This window comes from Chanodichthys erythropterus, chromosome 18 (genome assembly GCF_024489055.1).
Source record: "Chanodichthys erythropterus isolate Z2021 chromosome 18, ASM2448905v1, whole genome shotgun sequence".
Taxonomy (NCBI): Eukaryota; Metazoa; Chordata; class Actinopteri; order Cypriniformes; family Xenocyprididae; genus Chanodichthys; species Chanodichthys erythropterus.
Genome location: NC_090238.1, coordinates 1,812,382 through 1,837,135, shown reverse-complemented (window position 1 = coordinate 1,837,135; position 24,754 = coordinate 1,812,382). Strand labels below are relative to the sequence as shown.

Here is a 24,754-nt window from a genome sequence, read left to right as displayed (position 1 = left end):
TGCTCCAACTGTCTATTTCAGGTTTTAATGAGATCTTCCAGCGAGTCTTGGAATAAAGTGATTGTGTTGAACAGTCCTGTGAAGGAACGACCTTATCTCAGTCTTTATTAAAAGCAGCATTTTTCCTTCAAGTCATTTGAGGTCAAGCACAACAGCCTCCAAAAGCCAGTTCATTCACTCACATGGAAGAAAGAAATGACACGGCTTATCATAACATCCACTAAATACTTTATAATCGGACATACCAAAACACAGGAATTCTTCACATTTCATTCTTGTTTAGACAAGTTTTCATCTGAGTGAGCGCTTGGACTCGGTAAACATATTTTCCATGCTGAAATGCGATTTAATGGCTACCGTTCATTGATTCGAGAGGGGACGAGAAAGCATTCTTTCCGTCTCATTCTGGCGTTTGATGAATGAGTGGACGGACGCACCGGTTCTGAGTTCTGGGCCAGGAAAGGGCACCTTTCTAATGCTGCCCGGTGGCCGAGGGCCAAACGTCAAAGGAGCCGTAGAGTCTGAACCCAATACAGAACACAACGGTCCAATAACACGCTCCGCAATCACATCGCTTTGCCTGCTTGCTTTCTATCCCCGCTCTCGCTGTTCTAACTTCTGTGAACTGATTCTATCGCAAATCAACTCAACAAACAGAAGCAATTGTAAGTTCATGTTAAAACTAGTGCCGTCAATCGATTAAAAAACAATAAAATAATCACACATTTTTTCTGTAATTAATCGCGATTAAAAACATTGGAGTTTTTAATATTTTTATATTGTAATAATTTCACAGTTACTCTCCAAATTAATGTAGGAACAACGTAAAGACAGTATAGTTTAATTATTTGTTTAATGTCATCTTTTTATGAATGAAGGCCAGTCTCACTGATACTAATACTGCTACTGATGTCTCTATGAAATATATATATTTTTTAAAAATGAATTAGAATGTAATTATAGACATTCAACATTACAGCATAACTGAAAGCTATCAATTTCAACATTGTTTTAAAAAATAACTTTTAATTTATGTGAACATAAAGCAATGTTTACATGAACTCATTATAATAAATGTCATATTTACCTGTCTAATAGGAATAGGATATACACAGAAATTGAATAAAGTTATCAAACACAGTCTTCACTGCATAAATTATAAATTACATATTGATTAATCTTTATTAAAGCCACAATTTTCTCCGTTATCTTTGTTCTTTGATGAACATTAATGACAGACATCACAGCAACTGCAAATACACACACACACACACACACACACACACACACACACACACACACACACACACACACACACACACACACACACACACACACACACACACACACACACACACACACACACATACTGTGGGTACGGAAAATATTCAGACCCCTTAATTTTTTTCACTCTTTGTTATATTGCAGCCATTTGCTAAAATCATTTAAGTTCATTTTTTTTCCTCATTAATGTACACACAGCACCCCATATTGACAGAAAAACACAGAATTGTTGACATTTTTGCAGATTTATTAAAGAAAAACTGAAATATCACATGGTCCTAAGTTTTTTTTTATTACTTAGTCCCCATCTCATCTCAGTCTTTATTAAAAGCAGCATTTTTCCTTCAAGTCATTTGAGGTCAAGCACAACAGCCTCCAAAAGCCAGTTTAAGTACTAAGTCCCTTTGCTCAGTATTTAGTAGAAGCACCCTTTTGATCTAATACAGCCATGAGTCTTTTTGGGAAAGATGCAACAAGTTTTTCACACCTGGATTTGGGGATCCTCTGCCATTCCTCCTTGCAGATCCTCTCCAGTTCTGCCAGGTTGGATGGTAAACTTTGGTGGACAGCCATTTTTAGGTCTCTCCAGAGATGCTCAATTGGGTTTAAGTCAGGGCTCTGGCTGGGCCATTCAAGAACAGTCACGGAGTTGTTGTGAAGCCACTCCTTCATTATTTTAGCTGTGTGCTTATGGTCATTGTCTTGTTGGAAGGTAAACCTTTGGCCCAGTCTGAGTTCCTGAGCACTCTGGAGAAGGTTTTCGTCCAGGATATCCCTGTACTTGGCCGCATTCATCTTTCCCTCGATTGCAACCAGTCGTCCTGTCCCTGCAGCTGAAAAACACCCCCACAGCATGATGCTGCCACCACCATGCTTCACTGTTGGGACTGTATTGGACAGGTGATGAGCAGTGCCTGGTTTTCTCCACACATACCGCTTAGAATTAAGGCCAAAAAGTTCTATCTTGGTCTCATCAGACCAGAGAATCTTATTTCTCACCATCTTGGAGTCCTTCAGGTGTTTTTTAGCAAACTCCATGTGGGCTTTCATGTGTCTTGCACTGAGGAGAGGCTTCCGTCGGGCCACTCTGCCATAAAGCCCCGACTGGTGGAGGGCTGCAGTGATGGTCGACTTTCTACAACTTTCTCCCATCTCCGACTGCATCTCTGAAGCTCAGCCACAGTGATTTTTGGGTTCTTCTTTACCTCTCTCACCAAGGCTCTTCTCCCCCGATAGCTCAGTTTGGCCGGACGGCCAGCTCTAGGAAGGGTTCTGGTCATCCCAAACGTCTTCCATTTAAGGATTATGGAGATCACTGTGCTCTTAGGAACCTTAAGTGCAGCAGAAATGTTTTTTGTAACCTTGGCCAGATCTGTGCCTTGCCACAATTCTGTCTCTGAGCTCTTCAGGCAGTTCCTTTGACCTCATGATTCTCATTTGTTCTGACATGCACTGTGAGCTGTAAGGTCTTATATAGACAGGTGTGTGGCTTTCCTAATCAAGTCCAATCAGCATAATCAAACACAGCTGGACTCAAATGAAGGTGTAGAACCATCTCAAGGATGATCAGAAGAAATGGACAGCACCTGAGTTAAATATATGAGTGTCACAGCAAAGGGTCTGAATACTTTGAACCATGTGATATTTCAGTTTTTCTTTTTTAATAAATCTGCAAAAATGTAAACAATTCTGTGTTTTTCTGTCAATATGGGGTGCTGTGTGTAGATTAATGAGGGAAAAAAAAAATTGAACTTAAATGATTTTAGCAAATGGATGCAATATAACAAAGAGTGATAAAATTAAACGGGGTCTGAATACTTTTGTTACGGTATGCTGGTGTAGAGATGAGGCAGATCACGGATTTCCACAAATAGACAATACTTTAATGAATATGAAGGCAGAGTACATCCAACATACACTAACACAAACAGAGAACGGACAAGGAGTGAAGGGAGTGAGTGCAATATATAGGAGTGCTAACAATAGAGTCCAGGTGCAGGTGATCCGTGATGATGAGGAACTGACGAGGGAAGTGTGTGCAGGTGAGGAGAACAGGAGGATTCTGGGAAATTGAGTCCAGGGAATAAGGGATCTGTAACAGTACCTCCCCCTCCCGGTAGGCGCGTCCTCGCGCCGTGGATGTAACAACCGGGAGGGGGGCGGGCGCCCTGGAGACCTCAAACCGAAGCAGGGGGAGGAGTAGACTGGAGTGGAGGTCTCCAGGGCAGGTCCAAAAACCATGGCGGGTCAGGAGCCGTGGGCAGCCATGGTGGATCAGGAGCCGAAGGCGGCCATGGAGGGTCAGGGGCCGAAGGCGGCCATGGGGGGTCAGGAGCCATGGGCGGCCATGGCGGGTCAGGGGCTGAAGGCAGCCATGGCGGGTCAGGTGCAGCGGGCAGCCATGGCGGGTCAGGTGCAGAGGGCAGACATGCAGCGGGCAGACATGGCGGGTCAGGTGCAGCAGGCCGCCATGGCGGGTCAGGGACCGAAGGCTTCATGCCGTAGTGCCCAGGCGGCGCTGAAGGACCGGCGGGAGATGGCGGAACCAGCGGCTCCGCCGACCGAAGCGCAGCCGGTGCTCCAGAAGGCCGCAGTGTAAGACAGACGACATACAACAAAGTGAACACTGTGGAGAGTGAGGAGGCCAACTGGAGCTGAGGGACGGAGTGACGGAGCGAAGACGGAGGAGTGCAGTCCAGAAGTGAGGGCAGGCCAACGAAGGAACAAGGTGTGAACGGGGGCAGGATGGAGACTGGTGACACTGGTGGACTGCTGGACAACGGTGGAGCAGAGGGAGGTTGGAGCCGGGGTGTAGGTAATCGCCCAGAGGTCCGAGGTGGAGATCTGGGCGAGGGGGCTTGAGGTGGAGGTTCAGTGTAAAGACAAATGGACGGAGGCGGGAGAGGGAGGCAGGGAGGGGAAACAGTCTTAGGGCTGGAGGGTTCAAAGACACAGTTCATAGGAGAGACTGGCTCGGCGGCGGCTGGAGCTGAGGGCTCGGCGGCGGCTGAGACTGGAGCTGAGGGCTCGGCGGCGGAGACTGGCGCTGAGGGCTCGGCGGCGGAGACTGGAGAACTTTGCTCGGCGGCGGAGACTGGAGAACTTTGCTCGGCGGCGGAGACTGGAGAACTTTGCTCGGCGGCGGAGACTGGAGAACTTTGCTCGGCGGCGGAGACTGGAGAACTTTGCTCGGCGGCGGAGACTGGAGAACTTTGCTCGGCGGCGGAGACTGGAGAACTTTGCTCGGCGGCGGAGACTGGAGAACTTGGCTCGGCGGAGACTGGAGAACTTGGCTCGGCGGAGACTGGAGAACTTGGCTCGGCGGAGACTGGAGAACTTGGCTCGGCGGAGACTGGAGAACTTGGCTCGGCGGAGACTGGAGAACTTGGCTCGGCGGAGACTGGAGAACTTGGCTCGGGGGAGACTGGAGAACTTAGCTTGGGGGAGACTGGAGAACTTGGCTCGGAGGAGACTGGGGTCGAGGGCCATTTCATCCCCTCAAATACAATTAAAATCCCCACAGGCACTGGAGCTGGCTCTGTGGGGACTGGAGCTGGCTCTGGAGATACTGGAGCGGGCTCTGGAGATACTGGAGCGGGCTCTGGAGATACTGGAGCGGGCTCTGGAGATATTGGAGCGGGCTCTGGAGACACTGGAGCGGGCTCTGGAGACACTGGAGCGGGCTCTGGAGATACTGGAGCGGGCTCTGGAGATACTGGAGCGGTCTCTGGAGATACTGGAGCGGTCTCTGGAGATACTGGAGCGGTCTCTGGAGATACTGGAGCGGTCTCTGGAGATACTGGAGCCGGCTCTGGAGATATTGGAGCAGGCTCTGGAGACACTGGAGCCGGCTCTGGAGGCACTGGGGCCGCTTTCTTCCTCCTCCTCCGCTTACTGGGCCCAGTAGAGGAATATGGGTCCAGCATGGGGCAGGCAGGGAGTTCGCTGGACAGGTGTGCGGAGGAAGCCGAAGGTTGACTGACTGGCCCGGCCAACCGTGTTTCTGGATGGACCGGACGACAACACTGATCCTGAACCTCTTCTACTAAGAATTTGGAGCCATTCAACCACAAAATTAAATTGATAGTATCGCTTAAGGAGAAACAAAAAACAGGTTCATCAAAACGGATAGTGTCGTCATCCAATCCATCCAAAAACAGGGAGATCAACTGAGCGTCGGGCCAGTTAGTCAAGTAAGCAAGCTCAACGAACTCCTCCACATACCTCTCCAGCGAACGTCCTACCTGCAGGAGCCCGATAAGGCGTTCGCTGGCTGTTAGGGTGAGAGGCGATGGAGGAGCTGGATCCAGGGAGCTGGGGAAAGTCTCCATTTTTTTTTTCTGTGGAAAACCCAAGTTTTGGTCCGTTCTTCTGTTACGGTATGCTGGTGTAGAGATGAGGCAGATCACGGATTTCCACAAATAGACAATACTTTAATGAATATGAAGGCAGAGTACATCCAACATACACTAACACAAACAGAGAACGGACAAGGAGTGAAGGGAGTGAGTGCAATATATAGGAGTGCTAACAATAGAGTCCAGGTGCAGGTGATCCGTGATGATGAGGAACTGACGAGGGAAGTGTGTGCAGGTGAGGAGAACAGGAGGATTCTGGGAAATGGAGTCCAGGGAAACAAGGGATCTGTAACAACTTTCCATACCCACTGTATATAAATACATACATATACATATATACATGTATATACATATATATATACATATATATATATATATATATTTCACACTACCAGTCAAAAGTTTGGAAACATTACTATTTTTCATGTCTCAAGTCTCTTCAAGTCTTCAAGTCTCTTATGCTCATTAAGGCTGCATTTATTACATAATAAATGCAGACAAAAAAAAAACAAAAAACAATAATACTGTGAAATATTATTACAATTTAAAATTATGGTTTTCTATTTTAATATAATTTAAAATAATATAATTTATTCCTGTGATCAAAGCTGAATTTTCAGCATCATTACTCCAGTCTTCAGTGTCACATGATCCTTCAGAAATCATTCTGATATGATGATTTATTATCAGTGTTAGAAACAGTTGTGCTGCTTGATATTATTTATAACCTGTGATACTTTTTCATGATTCTTTGATGAATAAAAAGTTAAAAACAATATCAGCATTTATTTAAAATAGTAAACTTTTGTAACATTACACACTACCGTTCAAAAGTTTGGGGTCAGAATTTTTTTTGGTTTCTTTTCTTTTTTTTTTTTTTAAAGAAATTAATACTTTTATTCAGCACGGATGTGTTAAATTGATAAAAAGTTATAGTAAAGATTTATATTGTTAGAAAAGATTTATATTTTGAATAAATGCTGTTCTTTTTAAACTTTTATTCATCAATGAATCCTGAAAAAAGTATCACAGTTTCCAAAAAAAACTATTAAGCAATTTCAACATTGATAATAACTGAGTATCAAATCATTATATTAGAATGATTTCTGAAGGATCATGTGACCCTGAAGACTGGAGTAATGATGCTGAAAATTCAGCTTTGATCACAGACATAAATTATATATATATAAATAGAATTGTTTTTTTCTGTATTTATTATGTAATAAATGCAGCCTTAATAAGCATAAGAGACTTTGTTCAAAAACATTAAAAATAGTAATGTTTCCAAACTTTTGACTGGTAGTGTATATACACTTTTAACCTCAATCAAGCATTTTTTTTTTTTTTAATAAATTGTCACTTAAGTAATTAGAACTAAAACATGGTAACCATATGTAAATGTATGAATGCACATTTGTAATTTTAACAGAACTAATCACAATATTAATATTAATAACAATAACGGTCTCCATTAGAAACTTGAATGGCAAGGACAAATGTCTGTGATTGTTTCTGGTTAGCATTGATTAGTTAATATCAATTACTGTCTTGTATTATTTATTCTTAGTTTTTGTTGATTATCGTTTTTTATTGCTGGTGTATGGAGCAATATTTGTGCAATATAGTGATCTTAGCTGTGCAACATTATGTCTGATATACTTGTCTACATGTTCTGCTCCCCTGTAAGGACTGTTTACGTTATGTTTATGTAAAAATTATTTCAAATCACCATTATAGTAATCAGTGTTCTATTCTTGCTTTGGTGTAAAGAAATTTATATATATATATATATATAACCACTAGTTTGTGCAACAAAGCTATAGACAAGTAAGAAAGTTCTACATCACTATTATGTAATATAAATTCTGGTAACACTTTAGATTACAGCCCGGAAAGTACTGTGTAATTACAACGAATTTACAGCGTAACTTTCAATAATTATAGTGTAACTATACAGTAAGTATGTGTAAGTATAGGGGAACAATATGTGAAGTGTTGGGAATAAAGGGGTAACAACCAGGAAAATAACAAATTATTTATACTGTAAATATTTTATATCTAAGGGGTACTTATGACATATAACTAAGGGGTAAGTATGACATTACGGGCCGTAAATTAAAGTGGAGCTTGTTACCCTCTTATTTCATGTAGTTACAGGGTAAGTAATTAATAAAATGCAAACAATCTGATATCACTGACTCCGAAACCTTTATTTGAAAAACAACTTTATTAAAAACAGGTCTACAACACTTATTATTCATTTTTTTAAATCAACTTTTCATTTCAAACTCTAAAGTCCTGACAGAAAGTAACAGGTTTTGTCCTTTTTTTGGTTGTTGTTGTTTCTCGCTTGGCTTCCACCTGCTCTCGTTTCTCAGCTGATGAATCTTAAGAAGGAATCTCATTGCTGTTCTGTATTATAAGAAAATACAGTACACCCCGACATTTTCTCATGGTTTAGGCTATTCATCTTTTCGCTTCCGACCAGCTGTCACCAGCGCCTGCATGAGAGTCGACTTCGCGTTCGACGAAGCAACTTGAATCTTTCATGACGTTCTCGCGGGAGATTCGTGTGAAACTCGCGCGAGAACTGCCGTCTCTGTTATTCTGTCTTGTTTGTTTCTCATTCTCATTATCTGCTATTCTGTGTATTTTGTTGTGAGCATTACGAAAATAATAATAATAATAATAATAATAAATAAAAAAACTGACGGCATCCAACATCTGCGCTTACGTCACGCTTCAAGTTACGTCAAGCATAAACTCTCAACCCTCGCATGCACGCGCAGAAGACAGCTGGTCGAAAGTTTTAAAAATATTCAAATATTTGGTATTTTTCTTACAAATACGTATCGTTTCACTTCAGAAGACATCGATTCATCCATTGGGGTCGTATGGATTACTGTAGTTATTGCTGTTTGTGCTGTTTGATGCTTCGACTTTTAGGAACACGTGAGCTTGCATTATAAAACGTTCCCAGATGATTTATTTTTTTCCTAAAATCCTTTTTGTGTTCATCTTAAGGAAAGTCGTATACATCTCAGATGGCATGAGGGTAAAAGATGAGTAAATGGTGAGCACATTTCCGGGTGTTCTGTATTTTTTAAATACAGAATAGCAAATGGGATTCCCTCTTAAGATTCATCAGTGGAAAAAAAGAAGAAGAGGAACAAGAGGAGGAAGAAGCTAAGCAAGAGAAACGAATAAGAAGTGTTGCAACTTTAAATCTGTTTTGAAATAAGTTGTTTTTCAAATAAAATTTTCCAAGTGATATGACTGTTTGCGTTTTTATTTATTTATTTATTTTTATTAATTACTTACCCTGTAACTCCATGAAATAAGAGGGTAACAAGCTCCACTTTAATTTACGGCCCGTAATGTCATATTTACCCCTTAGTTATGTCATAAGTACCCCTTAGTTATAAAATATTAAAAGTATGAATAATTTGTTATTTTTCCTGGTTGTTACCCCTTTATTCCCAATACTTCACATATTGTTCCCCTATACTTACACATACTTACTGTATAGTTACACTATAATTATTGAAAGTTACGCTGTAAATTTGTTGTAATTACACAGTACTTTCCGGGCTGTAATCTAAAGTGTTACCTAAATTCTCATATTAATGTAAAATGCAAGCTGATGATTGTGGTTTGCTATTGGTGGATCTCATGTGAGTGACAGGTTGCCCCGCCCTCACACCAGTAAACATCTTATCAGAGATTAAGTTGCTTGTTGCCTCAAGTTTTTGTGTTTTCTCAAATTCTGATTTTTTTACAGTTGTGGAAAAATTGCACATTTTGGATGAAAACATGTTTGAATGTGTGCTTGGTCGAGTCTCAAAAGAAGAGCAGTGCTTCACGAGGAGGTTTAGGGAGTATCCACTGATACAGGACTGACTCATGAACAGTACAAACATACACACAGATGACCACACACACAGAAACACACATTCTTCACTCGTCTGCCCATTTCATTCGTTTACAGTAATGCACTGTGAGTTTAGGGCCTATGATGGACGCCTCCTCCGAGGGTCCCGTGGCTTTAATGAAGCCCTCTGGAGACTGAGGGCTGATTGCTTCACAGTACCAGGGAGGAGGAGATCTCCGTTAAGAAAGGTTTGAGGGGGTGGGGATCGTTTTCCCATAATCCCCTGCAGAACACAATCAACTTGTGCCAAGAAAAACAAATCTCCAATTGCATTAATTGGAGATGAACGTCAACACAGAACAGTGACATCAGTGTAGCTGAATTGCGACACCATTATAAATGTGCATGCAGTCATGCTAAGTCAGAAGACAAGATGTTTACAGGATCTGATGTACTGTAAGTGTGACATGCACAGCTGAAAGAGAAACATGAGTAGATTGTGTTTCATACGGACTAAATTCCACTGAAGAGACTGGAACATTATAATGAGAGTCGTAAGAGTCATCGAATATTTTGGGTACTTTTTTATAAAAAAGAAAGTCAATTTTAGGAGTACACTATAGCATTAAGCAGAGACATGCACACTTCCATGGGACAGGGTTCAACAGAGAGTTTCAGTTTTTAAAGCTGAAATAAAAATGAAATATATACAGTGGGTACGGAAAGTATTCAGACCCCCTTAAATTTTTCACTCTTTGTCATCCTGCAGCCATTTGCTAAAATCATTTAAGTTCATTTTTTTTTCCTCATTAATGTACACACAGCATCTGAATACCATTGCATTTAAAATATTTTCTGTAGAGTAAAGGGAAGTAAAACATGTTTATAGTCTTTATACTGCAAACATTTAATTGACTAGCATTTTTCATTATTTCTGAATGTAATAATAAAATGTGTCTTATACATGATGCAACTTATGTTTTTTTTATCTCTCAACAATGAAATGCAATGCAATTTTGACCTGGTGTATGGCATATTTACATACCCAAAATATGGTATGTAAATATGCCACCATGGTAAAGTTATCTGGCAGTGAAAACTACTACACACAGGGCAAGTACATATCTACTAGTCAGATCAGTTATTATGGAGCCCTGTTCACTAAAGAAACACTAATAGATTCAATAATAAAGAAACACTCGTTGTGTTTGAGTGAAATGATCTGAAGTGAGTGTCGTTTTACCTGGTGGCGTGTGCGGCTTTGGTCGAGCAGCTGTCTGGATCGCAGCTTCTGCTGCTGCAGCTGATGGATGGCAAACTGGAGCTGGTAGCTTCCTGGGGCCGACGGCTGCTTCTGAGCACTGACCGAATAACCATCGCACACAGACTCGGCTTCACACGCAGTCCTGAGACTGAAGAGAAACAGCATAATCAGTGGGACATATGAGGAGGAAACTAGTTGAGAAGCATTTCAGTGTCCCAGCAGGCCTGATGAGACAAAAACCTGTGTTAACTGAAAAATGTTACTAATGTAGCTGATGACAACAACATCATTTGCAATATCAAGCACCTTGCGTGAATGTAGATTCACATAACATATATATTAACATAATATTCATATTAAACATCATGTGTCATATTTTTAGTTTGTGCAGTTGCTTTAAAAAAAGTGTGTATTGCCAAGTATTAGGCTCACAGAAAGTGGAGTTCAGTCTTCTCTAAATGGATTCTCTCTCTCACTTTGAGTTACTGTTGATAAAGCTGCTGGGCCTCAAGAGCTGCTCTTCTGCACATGCTCAATGCAGATTAGAGGGAAAAATGGTCCTGATCTTGATGGTTCTTGTGCATAATGAATACAGAATGTGCGATCATGCCCAAAACAGGGGCTGGATTCAGAAATCATTCTTATGAATTAGGGATGCTCACATTGACCGTTTAACCGTTAACCGAAAGTAAGAATTTCAACCGATTAATACTATCAGTTAAACGTTTTTTTTTTTGCTGCATGGTTAAAGAAACATTTGCTATATATACATATATGCTTATTTGTTAACTCGCAGGACGTTTCACACGTGCCAGACATATTTAGCTAATTAACAAGCAAAATGAAGCGAGCGAAAAGAAGTACTGACCATTTCCAAGCAATCGATCACAGCATGCAAACGTTTTAGGACAGGTCGATGGTATATAAATCGTGGCCGAACGTTAGCGTTTGTAAATCAAGCAAAACCGTCCATTCAGAAACTGAGAAATTTGACACTTTAAGGTAAGAGGCTGATCTCTCAGATTGACGCGGGAGCTGGCTTGACTGAAGGATTTGTAGTTTATGGACTGTTTTGAGTTAAAAGCATTGATGGCATCAATAAAAGAGATATCTAAAAGCGAAACGAAAATTATTGCCTCAACCGGCGACACAGTGGGGAGGACGCACGAGAGGAAACCTGCGCGTTTAATTGGTATGTGTATAGCTACTGTAATACTGCATAATACAAAGCTCATCAGTGGCATGCACATTGATCACGAAAGTGAAAGTGCCTTTTGCGGTCGCATCGCGGTGCCCCCGCGTTCCCATTTCTCTTAATGTGAACCGTGAGCTCCAGTCCATTACAATTCAGGGCCATGGTATACTTCATTTCCCGCATTCCGCTTAGTCTCGTGCGCGAGCCTTTCAAAGAAACTCCTTTGCCCATGAGCGCGGAAAGACGCGTTCGGTGTGCACACGTGCACCGTCCATGGTCATAACAATAACAATCCTTGAGGTAGGCCTGCTATTTTTATTTGACGGAAAAAATGTCTAAAATACCGGTTGTTCAAAGCTTCAATGGATTCACCGTGTTTTTGTTTTGTCATCTTAATTTGTTAAACATTTAAGTGAAAAATATTTAGTGTAGGGCTATTTATTTTATGTCTTTTATTTAATTTTTTTTTTCTGTGGTCAGAAACGCTGCAGGAGCGTGACAATTTGATAATGTGAATCCAGGTTCTGTTGTTTATCTGTTCTATGCTGCTGTTTACATGTTAAAATAAACCAGTGGAAGACACAGACACTCGTCAATTGTATTTTTTATTTAATGTCATAGCCTATATATGTCATATTATCATCATATAGGCTATACAATATTATAATCTTATCAGTTAACGGTTAATAATCGGATAACGAGCGTCGGTTGTTGGTCGAGAAATTTAACCGAAATGAGCATCCCTATTATGAATGCTATTTTCTTCTTATGTTATCATGTTTTTGTCAAAGACTATGTCGGGATTGGATTCAGAATGATGATCAAAACACGTATGGAGTATGTAGAGTCCATCAACTCCCCAAAGCTTCACAGTAATATCCCTCTTTCTAGGTCGACATTTCATTCAGTAATGTTAAGCAGATTTGATTTTTATTCTTATGTTGTTTGATGACCATGTTAGCTTACATGTGCGTAAGCAATGTTTCTATTGCTTGTTTCTGGTTCCAAAAATTCTGTACTCTTTCAGAGATGCGTAATAGCGCCCCCTACTGTATAACAGTGAAAACAAGGATTGCCGGAAAATGCCGGGGAAGCTGTTATGTACAGGGCAGGCAAGCAAGAGGTGAGAGAGAGGTGGATGAAAATTGCATCCAAAATGTAGTTTATTAAACAAAATAAAGAAGATCATCCAAAACCAGAAAGATAACCAGAAAGAAATAACAGGAGCAAATTAACTAACAGCTAAACAACAGCATAGGCAATACAGGACAATGGGCTAAGTGAAAATGAGGGCTAAAATATAAAGAGTATCTAAATCGGACACAGGTGAAAGGAAACAATAACGAGGGAAACAAAATCGGTTACTCTGACAACAAACAAGAAGCAGGAACATAGCATACAAATGGCAGAGGAACAGAAACACAGGGAAACAATGAAAAACAAACTAAAATTCCATAAAACACAATATAAACGTAACATTATTCCTCCCTCTTGGAAGGCGCATCATTGTGTCGTAAATGTAAAATACAGAAGAAGAAGAAGAGTCCTTGGGGGAGTTGACAGAGAGAGGACCCAGTGAGGAGACGATGTAGGGAGGAGATAGGCAGTAACCCAGAACAGTGGCAAGATGATGGCCCATGGTGGAACCAATGGAGGAAGGAGCCATGGTAGGGCCAGGAGCCTGCCCAACTGAGGTGGAGGTGGGAGTGGAGACCCAGGAGGAGCTGAGGAAAAAAAGAACCAGGGTGACAACGATGGGCTGGAGGGCCGAGGCAGAACCACAGACTTGTGGGACTGAGGTGGAGACAGGGGCTCAGCAGACCGGGGTGGAGCCAATGAGAGAACAATGGTGGAGCCAGAGGGAAGAAAGAACCCGGTGGAGCCAAAGGGTTGGAGGGACAAGGTGTAGCCAGAGGCCCAGAAGTCCATGGAGCAACCAGGATGATGACTGATGATGTCAGGACCGGAGGGACGAGGGAGCCTGGCAGAGCCTGAGGAATGACGGACCACGGTGGAGCTGAGGGAGTGTGGAGCCAAGGTGGAGCCGATTGGTCGACAGGTCGAGGTGGAGTCCAAGGCTTGGAGGCCCAAGATGGAGCTAGGGGATTGGCAGACCAGGGCGGAGCTGGGGACCTGGAAGCTCAAGGCAGATCCAAGCAGCTGGGCAGAGTCAGAGCTGAGGGGATGAAAGGAGACAGCAGAGACAGGGTTGAGGATCTGGAAGGAGCTGATAAGAGGCGGAGGGAGTGGGAGGCTGGGTGGGACCATAGGCAACAAAGGAAACTTGGAGCTGACTGAAGATGGAGACTTAAAACCTTGGGCCTAGGAAGTATTAGCAGCAGAGACAGGGCTTGAATGTGGGCTGGGATCATGGAATCCAGGAGTTCACATGGGGAGGACTTGACTTCCAAGGTTGGGAGGTGAATGGCTCTTCGCTCCATGATATCCAACTCCCCTAGCAGTCCTTCAGGGATGGACATGGGTGTCGGCTCACACACCTGGTCAGACCTAGCAGACTCACACTCTGGAATGGACGTGGCCTCAGGTATGGGTCAATGGCTGGTGTAGGTTCTAGGTCTGAGGTGGGTTCTAGCTCTTTGTCCACACATATGGAGAGTGCAGTTTCAGGGATAGATATTTGCTCAGGCTGGAGCTCCTGAACAGACATTGGGGCCGGCTCACACACCCGGTTAGACTCGGCTGGCTTTTCCTCTGGGACTGCGGTGGGCTCTGGCTCTGGGTTCTTGGCGGGTGTGAAGAGGAGTGGGGAAAGACCAGGAAGGACTTCCGAGGCAGGTGTGGTCACTGGAACGAGGATCACCAATGATTGGATGATGGATATGGGCTGGGTAGGCAGTGGCTGAGTGGCGCTGTCCTCCTCTTCCATCTCACCAAATGTGAATGGTGAGGCACTCAGCCAAAGGGCATAATCTTTGTATTGTGCCAGTGTGTAGGTGGTAGCTCCCGCTGGCAGCATCTGGAAGAGTTGGTTGTACAGCCCACTCCAGAAACAGATCTTCAAGAAGTTGTCACTCCAGGACACTAAGTGGCTGAGCTTAACTCCCTGAGGTCTGAAAACGCACCGGCACGTTTTGCAGGATTTTTTTTCACATTGCAGCAAAACAGACTTAAAATACTCTGTCATTTCTTGTCATAGAGACATAAGTAATATATCAATTTAAACTATAGAATGTCTTCTTTTATTTGTGTACACTCAGAGTAAAAACACAATGTTGTGCTTTTTGTAAAATAAAGAAAACTAACATGATGTGTGATCTCTCTTCTCCCTCTGAACGAACTCCAATCTGATAGTTCTCAGAAAATGATCTGTAACTTATGAATACTAATGACAAAAAATTACACTTACGTCTAAAGAAACGTTGAAATTTCAGGTTTTAAATCGTGCAAGTCAAATCGAAAATAAACATTCTGTGTTTATGTAATCTGTATGAAAAGACAGCCATGTCAGAAGTCTGTGATTCAGCTCATTACCCGCTAATGCGTATTTATTGTCTTGAAAAGTGTTTATTTGGATGTTAAAGCCATGGTTAGTGATCTGTAGAAGACATGCCGTTAGTTCCTAGTTCCTTTTCTTCTTTATATGAATTTGTGGCCTAAAGGTGTACAGAGAGCGCCCTCCGGCTGCAAGTATGAATTGAAAAGATCATTCCTGAAATGTCCTCTTCTTCTTTAGAATAATTTGTGGACTAAATGTGCACAGAGAGCGCCCTCCGGCTGCAAGTATCAATTGAAAACACAGTATCCAGCACTCATATTGATGACAATAAATATTACTTCTCAGTATAGAAAATTGACATAAATATAAAAGAATACATCAATATTTCTCCAAATGAGCATGCTTTAAGCTAAAAGCCTATATGAAATGCCATAGAGGTAACATAATTGTTCAGACACTTTGCATCACAGAAATACATTATACTTTAAAGAATATAATAGAATACCATTATTTAAAATTGTAATAATATTTCACAGTATTGCTGTTTATGATGAGCTGAGACATTATTACAGAGGGTTTTTTTCACAGCCTACCTGACTGAAAGGCCTCATTAATATGCAAGTCATTTCAGGTCATTATTGTGTGATTCTTTTGTCTTCTCAGGTGTAAATGTCCCGTTATTCATGCAGATTCATGCCTCCACGCATACTGTATTTCTTGACAAAAAGTGTCTTACAAAAACTAAATCAATATATTGTTTTATATGAAGGAGTAGGCAGCATCATTTTTACATAATTCTGAAGCAAAAACTCTAGTATACAACCTCCAATACCCAGAAGTCTTGTGAACACAGATTTAATATACTTTTTTTGGCCTTATTTCAGTGACTTAAGTTTTTTGTTTTTTCAATAACCACGCATAAACATTATTCCTTCAAAAATACAAACATGTACATACATGTTCCTCACATATTATTGTAGCTGTTTGTAGTAGTTTGTGCTGAATACAGTGTAATGACACTTTTGTCATTTATATGTTTATGAACAACATATTTATGTTTGTTTGTTTTGTTTTGAGCACAATGTCATTTAATTTTGATCATTTTTTTCAGAAAACAAAACTTAATATCTTAAGTAATTTTGCTTCTCATGTAAATGTATCTTGATTTAAGAATGTTTAGATATTTGTACTGGAAACAAAACAAAAACACTGATTAAAAATATCCCCCTTTTTTTTGCAGTGAAATACACAGGAAAATAAGTATTTATGTTGCAAAGTACTTCAATTATGAAACATGCAATTTCAGCTGTAAAGCACCTCTACAGAAGACAATAGTGTCATTAATCACTTTATAATCAGCTTATGAATAAAATACTGTGTAATGTGAAAGCTAAGCACACTGATTTAGTGAGCAAATATTATATGTTATCATGTAACTGTTATCCGAGAGCTGCTCCTCTGCACATGCTCAATGCAGATTAGAGGGAAAAATGGTCCATCTTGATGGTTCTTGTGCATAATGAATACAGAATGTGCGATCATGCACAAACCAGGGGCATGATTCAGAAATCATTCTTATGAATGCTATTTTCTTCTTAAACTATCATGTCAGGATTGGATTCAGAGCGATGATCAAAACACATATGGAGTATGTAGAGTCCATCAACTCCCCAAAGCTTCACAGTAATATCCCTCTTTCTAGGTCGATATTTAGTGAGCAAATATTAAATGTTATCATGTAACTGTTATCTGTAGATATCTGTAATTTTTCATAGACAAAATATTCTGGCTCAGCCCACATGCACCAAAGACGTTTTCCATACTAGATGAAAGATTAACTTGAAAAATACTTTGAGAATACTTCATAAATAAATATATACGTTATCAGACTCCAAATAAAACACACTTTTGTGCTTTTCAAAGCAATTCTGGAGCAATTCTCCATAGTATGATTCGCTTATGTGGCTGCATTCTTTGTTCATAAGTTGCCTTGGACAATAGCATCTGGTAAACATGTAAATGTTAATGTAAATACAGAAGTGAATTATTATGGAATAACTCCAAAAACACCAGTAAAATCAGTTCTTGTGCAACGGGCTACATGAGAACAGCATAGCCAAAGACACTTGGGATCACAAAGTCATGTGAAAAGAACCGTCCACCCATGCAATTCTCATTTCTCATAACGGTTTCTGTGTTGGAAAAACAATTGGTGACCCATGACACAAGCTCAAATGACCGCCACCTCACCACATCTACAACACAAACCTCTGTGTCAACCCGAACATCAGCATAGCTACTTCCAAACAGACCGTTGACATTTCATCATCTGCTTCAATACCAGTAGAGCAAACATGCTTTCCACAATAAACAATAAGAGTGAACTGCCAGAATAAATCTGAGGAACGTGGGATCTTCACTATTAGTGTCAGTCGTATGCATGTGCTAACTTTCTGACATGCTGATATGAAAAGCAACACGACAATGCAAGCCATTGTCTGTTAGACACAATTTTAATCTCTTGAGAACTACTACTAATAATACATGCTATCAGTGAAGAAAAATTATGATAAATTAAATAATATTTTGTTGAAAATTCTTGACTTCTTTTCAGCATATTGCTCAGCATATAAAATCATGAGGTCACACATAAATGAACCCCATATAAGCAAGAAAGGTCTGCTTTCAGAAAGTTATTAGTGCCATACAATAATTCAGCATTTCAGGGAACAGTGCAATAAATGCATTGAGATGTTGCTGATGCATGCCTGCAGTTGAGCTGGGCTCCAGCGTGCCGTGCCGTGCCCCTGGCGTCCGCGTTGACTCATTAACACAACACTGTTATCCCGGGGTGGAATTTCTCACTCGCCAACCAGAGGAAAGTCCTGTGAACCCCAAGCCATCTGGGTCCAATTAAGGTGAATAAAAAGCTTTTATTAAAATGAGGGCAGCATTGTATCCTTTACAACTATTTTTAGTCTCTCCACCTCTTAAATTTGACATGTGTGTAAGATACCTTTCTATCAGCAGTAAAATAGCTATTTTGCTACTCCTGTTTTAAGAGAGGTCAGTCACGTGACAGCTCTCAGCACAGAAAACTACTTTATCTATGAATCAAAGTCAGATCCCATTCTGAATGCCACTGAAAAATAGCTCACACACATGCTTGATCATTGTTCATTGAACTTAATTGTTCACTTAATCAACATTAGCCAATATAGATATAATCTATCATTATATCTACTGTAGAGTTAAGGTTAGGGTTTGGCTCAGGGTTGGTTACTTGTAGGGCTGGACGATAAAACAATAATAATTATCACAATATAATTTTTCTCGATAAAATGATAAGAGAAACACTGAGCGCAACGATACAGTCAGAAGGCTTTTCAATCTACAAATCGTCATCATTTACCAGGGATTTAATGTAGTAAGACTAACTGCACCATGGTATTGTGGCAGAAATGTGGGATATTGATTGATATGGAATTTTATTATATTATTAATGTAGACATGTATTAAAGCAGTAATGGAATATAATTAAAGCATCTTTTTTGTGATGAAGCTATAGCATTTGTGCATTTATACTAAATGTTCTTAGGCTACTGTTTTTCATACAAATACCATAGAAACCACTGAGTTACATTTTACCATAGTAGTGTCAAATGTGCATTTCTAAGAGACAAAACATGTAATATTATTAATATTGCAGCCTGCACTGCAAACCGTGCCAAAGACATGTGCCATCAAAATCAGGCAACACAAACCTGTTTCATGATTTGAAACAATATCACCACATGCAGAAACAAAGAAATTGCATTTCTATTAAGATATTTATGTTGTTAAGGAAAGGTGTAAAGAATTAAAAAATGTGAAGTGTTCATCATGATCTGACAATAAAGGGTAAAACCACAATTAATGGTCTGGTTTCCACAACAAAATTCTGCCTTTAAAGGTGCCCTAGAACATTCTTTCACAAGATGTAATATAAGTCTAAGGTGTCCCCTGAATGTGTCTGTGAAGTTTCAGCTCAAAATACCCCATAGATTTTTTTTTAATAAATTTTCTAAACTGCCTATTTTGGGGCATCATTAACTATGCACCGATTCAGGCTGCGGCCCCTTTAAATCTTGCGCTCCCTGCCCTCGAGCTCTTGACTATAAAACAGTGCATTTACAACGTTCACACAGCTAATATAACCCTCAAATGTATCTTTACAAAGTGTTCGTCATGCATACTGCATGCATGCATCAGATCATGTGAGTATAGTATTTCTTCGGATGTTTACATTTGATTCTGAATGAATTTGATAGTGCTCCGTGGCTAAAGCTAACATTACACACTGTTGGAGAGATTTATAAAGAATGAAGTTGTGTTTATGAATTATACAGACTGCAAGTGTTTAAAAATGAAAATAACGACGGTTCTTGTCTCCGTGAATACAGTAATAAACGATGGTAACTTTAACCACATTTAACAGTACATTAGCAACATGCTAACGAAACATTTAGAAAGACAATTTACAAATATCACTAAAAATATCATGTAATCATGAATCATGTCAGTTATTATTGCTCCATCTGCCATTTTTCACTGTTGTTCTTGCTTGCTTACCTAGTCTGATGATTCAGCTGTGCACAGATCCAGACGTTAATACTGGCTGCCCTTGTGTAATGCCTTGAACATGAGCTGGCATATGCAAATATTGGGGTCATACATATTAATGATCCAGACTGTTACGTAACAGTCAGTGTCATGTTGAGATTCACCTGTTCTTCTGAGGTTTTTTAAACAAATTAGATTTATATAAGAAGGAGGAAGCAATGGAGTTTGAAACTCCCTGCATGTCATTTCCATGTACTGAACTCTTGTTATTCAACTATGCCAAGGTAAATTAAATTATTGATTCTAGGGCACCTTTAAAATGGAAAGAAAGAAAGATTTGAAATTTATTGTGATAATTATCGACATCAACTGATATGAAAGATCTTATTGCAGTGCTTCCCACAGGTTTGAAATATACTTGCAGTGGTAGCCGGGTGAAAAATCCTCCTATTACTGCATGTGACAAACAAATAATGTTTTTATCATTATTTATTTTTTTATTTTATTTGAATTACATAGCATACTATTACATTTAATTGCATACTAATAGTATGTATTATTATGCATTGTAAATTATACAAAATTACAGCATTTAAATGGTTCTCCTTTTCCTATGTTTTCTTTGCTGTCATATATTATCTCTCAGTGACACAGATTTTACTAGAAAAATTTATAAAATGAATAATATGTGTGTCAAATAATGTTCTTAGTCTTTTCTTCCTGTGGGGGAGACTACAATAATTTACTATGAATTAAATGAAAATCAAATTAAATACAATTTATTGTGTAACCAAAATACCAATAATGCACAAAAGAAAAAGAAAAAACTTAGCATGTGACTTTTAATTATAAACAAGCCCGAAATTCACCGGGACTCTTATTTTGAAATGTCTGTACTATTGCAGGCTGATCCTTCAGATCCTTACAACTGTATAAAATGTTTTATATAAAGGCCATGAAGTAGACATTGTAATAATTCATCAACTTATGAGCAATCGCTTGGCATAAATTGATTGAGAATCACTTTGAAGCAGTTTTGCGCGAACCTGTAGAACACGCAACAGCGCCCCCTTGTGACTTTGCAAAATGCGGCGCCCGTGGGAATGTCAGCGGGAGTAAACCGTTCTGATGCACACATAACGAGCAGGTACGAAACGACTAGTTAATCGATCGCGGATGGTTTCATTATCTTGGGCGGATATAAAAGTATAAGAGGATAAAAATAATAATAATCGCATCCATGAACATGATTTCTTCCCGACTCCAATCCCTATTCTTTTGCACCGTCCGTTGAAGTGAAGACCACATGTCCCAAGATTCCGCGTTCAAGCTTGCCATCATCAAGCTATGCCTTTGTTTTGAATAGACATCTAGCGACCTCTAGCGGACAGAAAATATTACATAGTGCACCTTTAATATCTCATTCACTGTTATTACTATAGTAAGTAATGTAACATATGTAACAACGTCACCTTTAAATAAAGTGTTACCAAGTTTACAAAGCCTGTGTCAAACTGTGACTGGTTTCCCAAAGAATCCACAATGAAATGAACCGAACAAACAAACAATGCTCAGCTGAGACATTTGCATATTAGAAAATAAACAGCCAGTTTTCTAACATTAGGGTCGTTTGGAACAATGTTATTTTAGTCCAGTGATCCTGCTGAAGTTCTTGTCAGTGGGTGGGGCTAAAGAGGTAATTATGAAGAAGTAGGCATTGATCTCTGTCTTGTGCTGATGTATTCCTCTCTATGTAATAGAGCAAAACGAGTCATTTTGGCAGCTTGCTTTTAATAAAAGCTGTATTTGGACCTACAACAAGTTTTGAGATCTGAAACTTATGGTATGTTTTTACTATACAATGACCACTTATACGTCAAATGATCAGGGAATAAATTACTTTTTAATTCATGACCCCTTTAAATTGAGCAGTATTTCTACGTTCCTCCTACTGTGAGGGATGAGCTCGAGGTAGAGAAATGCTGAGTCAGAAGGGAGTGACAGAATCCCCCAAGAGTGACTGAGGAGGAGACGTCTCTGGCTCCAGACCTGAGGAGGGTTGCTGAATGTGGGATCCTTTTAATCATCATTTCATCATTGTCCAGGCTCCGGTTAGGGGCAAGTGGTCAGGAGGAGGACAAGGGAGCACTAATGGCAGCGTGTGAAGAATCGCACAGAAGATAAAAGTGCCAGTAATATGCCTTGACTAAAACCCAACAAGATTTTCCCATTTGGCTTTTGGAGTATTGCAGGGAATGGCAAACAAATGTTTCTGATTCTTACATGTTCTTTTTTCATCATGATAATCTTCAGAAATGAACATAGCTTTTAAAAAAATACAATCGGTAAAAGTAAAAAGCTAAACAAACTACACCACGGTCACATGACTTCAACGTCACCATCATAAAGCTTCAACAACTCTTTCAGTCTTATCCAAGAACGTTAGAATACTTTGAGATCAAAAACACAACAAGCCTGTGAAAGCAACTACTGAGTAGATGAGTTTATCTGCAACTCGTTTATGGGTTCTGGCCTACAAAAACATGTCATCCCTGCAGCAGTCGATTATTGCCTTCATAAATCAACCTCTTTAGTGATGTGCTGTGACACGGCTGGGCCGGCACTGAGATGCAGACAGTTTGAACCTTTTTGAAAGCTTTTTCCCTTAACATTTAGTACTAATTACATATAAACACCTTCATAATACCACTGTATTATCACTCCTCGACACAGATGTAATAAAGGCAGCGCATGAATCAGTCGCTCACATACTGACACTGAATCTGAGCTGATCCTAATAAACCTCAGCAGCCGTCGATATATACGACTGTGTGCACAAGTTTAAAGGCCGTCAATGGGAGTAATCCTGAAATACTATGGTCGGCATTAGGAGCCAAGGTAAAGCTGCTCAGTGGGACGCCACATTCTTCCAGCCTATGACACAATCCAAAACCTAAATATTCAATAATTATGACATTCCATTACCATCCTAAACCACGTCTATTATCATCATCATCATGTGCAAGTGGTACCAATAACTTACTGGAAATGAATGTCTACCGAAGCCAAGAAAAGAGGCAGCTGAAACAGCCGTCCAAGTGGAACTAAAATTACCCAAATATTTCAGGCTTACGACAACGCTGCCACATACCTAATGTGAAAAATAATAACCCAACCGTTCGCTCAGCTGCTGGGTTCGGTTAGCAAATGGCCATTCTTCATTAGCATTAGACTAAACGTTGCAGTACAGTGAAGGGAGGAGCTGGTGGGAAGGACAACGGTTTGGAAGTGCTGATCCAGCATACCTGGCAGTTCCTGGCTAACGCAACTTCAAAGGTCCCAACTTCTCTTTGAAAGCCATTACGCTTGAACCCCCTTGGCTTTGACAACAGTGCACTTAACGGCTTCAGCATGTTTGGCACAGACCACTGGCCCCAAAATCTTGGATGTGGAGGAGGTGCTCAAAAAAGCCCCCAAACATTAAAGACAGCACTGAGTCTGCACTGAGCAGTATATCAGCAGATATGATGATGCATTATTAAATGAATGTTCCTTTTAGATTCTCCCCTACATTTTTACTCTGCTGCATGGACTTTTGGTCAGATATTTGTATATTTCATGCATTTGATTCCGATACCATGATAGTCTGTGATGTTTGATATGCATACTGCATTGTTTCTTGTATCCCCCTGTTTTTTTGTATTTATGTTTTGATTGTAAAGTACTTTGAGCTCTGGAAAAGCGCTATATAATTAAACTTATTATAATTATCATTATTAATAAACATTCTTAAATCAAGATACATTTACTTGTGAAGCAAAATGACAAGATATTAAGTCTTGCTTTCAGAAAAATAATTAGTTTATACTTAAAACAAGAAAAAAATCAACTTAATTCGGAGGTAAAAGGTTTATTTTTATTTAAAAAAAAAAAACAAGACTTAATATCTAAACTTTCTTAAATCAAGATACATTAACTTCAGAGGCAAAATGACAAGATATTAAATCTTGTTTTAAAGAAAAAAAAAAAAATCTGAGGTAAAAATTTTTATTTTTCTTGTTTAAGCATAAACTTAAAATAGTAAGCACTTAATTTTGATAATTTTACCAAAAAACAAGACTATATCTAAACTTTCTTAAATTAAGATACATTTAATTGAGTGGCAACATTTTTTTTTTTTTAAATTGTTCAAAATTTAATGTTTATCTGCCAACACTGTCAGAAAAATTATTTTGTTTTCCCTTTGTTCATTTTTCTGACCCTTTTAACTGATTTTTTTTTCTTGTTTTAAGCTTAAACCCTCTTAATTATTATTGTTTTTTAAATCAGAAAACATTCTTAAAGCAAGATACATTTACTTGAGAGGCAAAATGAGAGGGGTCAGAAAAATAAACGTGTTTGCCTTTGAATTAAGTTTATCTTTCTGACCACATTGACATATGTTTTATCTTGTTTTATGCTTAAACTCACTTAATTTTGCTACATATTTCAGAAAACAACATAATATTATGTAATTTTGCCTCTCAAGCAAATGTATCTTGATGTAAGAATGTTTATATATTTGACAAAAATACTAAGAAAATCACTTTTTTAGCAGTAAAGTACAAGGTGAAGGATAACGGCAGAAGAATTTGCTTTGGTTTTCCTGTAGTTTGGCTTGTAGCACACAGTAGCCAGCGGAAAGTTCCAGCCAGATGCCTAACAAACGGCATGCCACGTTTTG

The 24,754-nt window shown here is 39.7% G+C and overlaps 1 protein-coding gene across 7 annotated transcripts in view; it reads right to left on the bottom strand.

Moving 5' to 3' along the window:
• The window catches only part of ttll5 (tubulin tyrosine ligase-like family, member 5), a 135,340-nt gene that overhangs the window by 24,813 nt on the left and 85,773 nt on the right, over positions 1-24,754 (bottom strand). For all 7 annotated transcript variants that reach the window (XM_067368535.1, XM_067368534.1, XM_067368540.1 and 4 more), the window contains exon 29: positions 10,757-10,925. In XM_067368535.1, the coding sequence (XP_067224636.1) occupies positions 10,757-10,925 (169 nt within the window). The remainder of the gene's footprint in view (positions 1-10,756; positions 10,926-24,754) is intronic.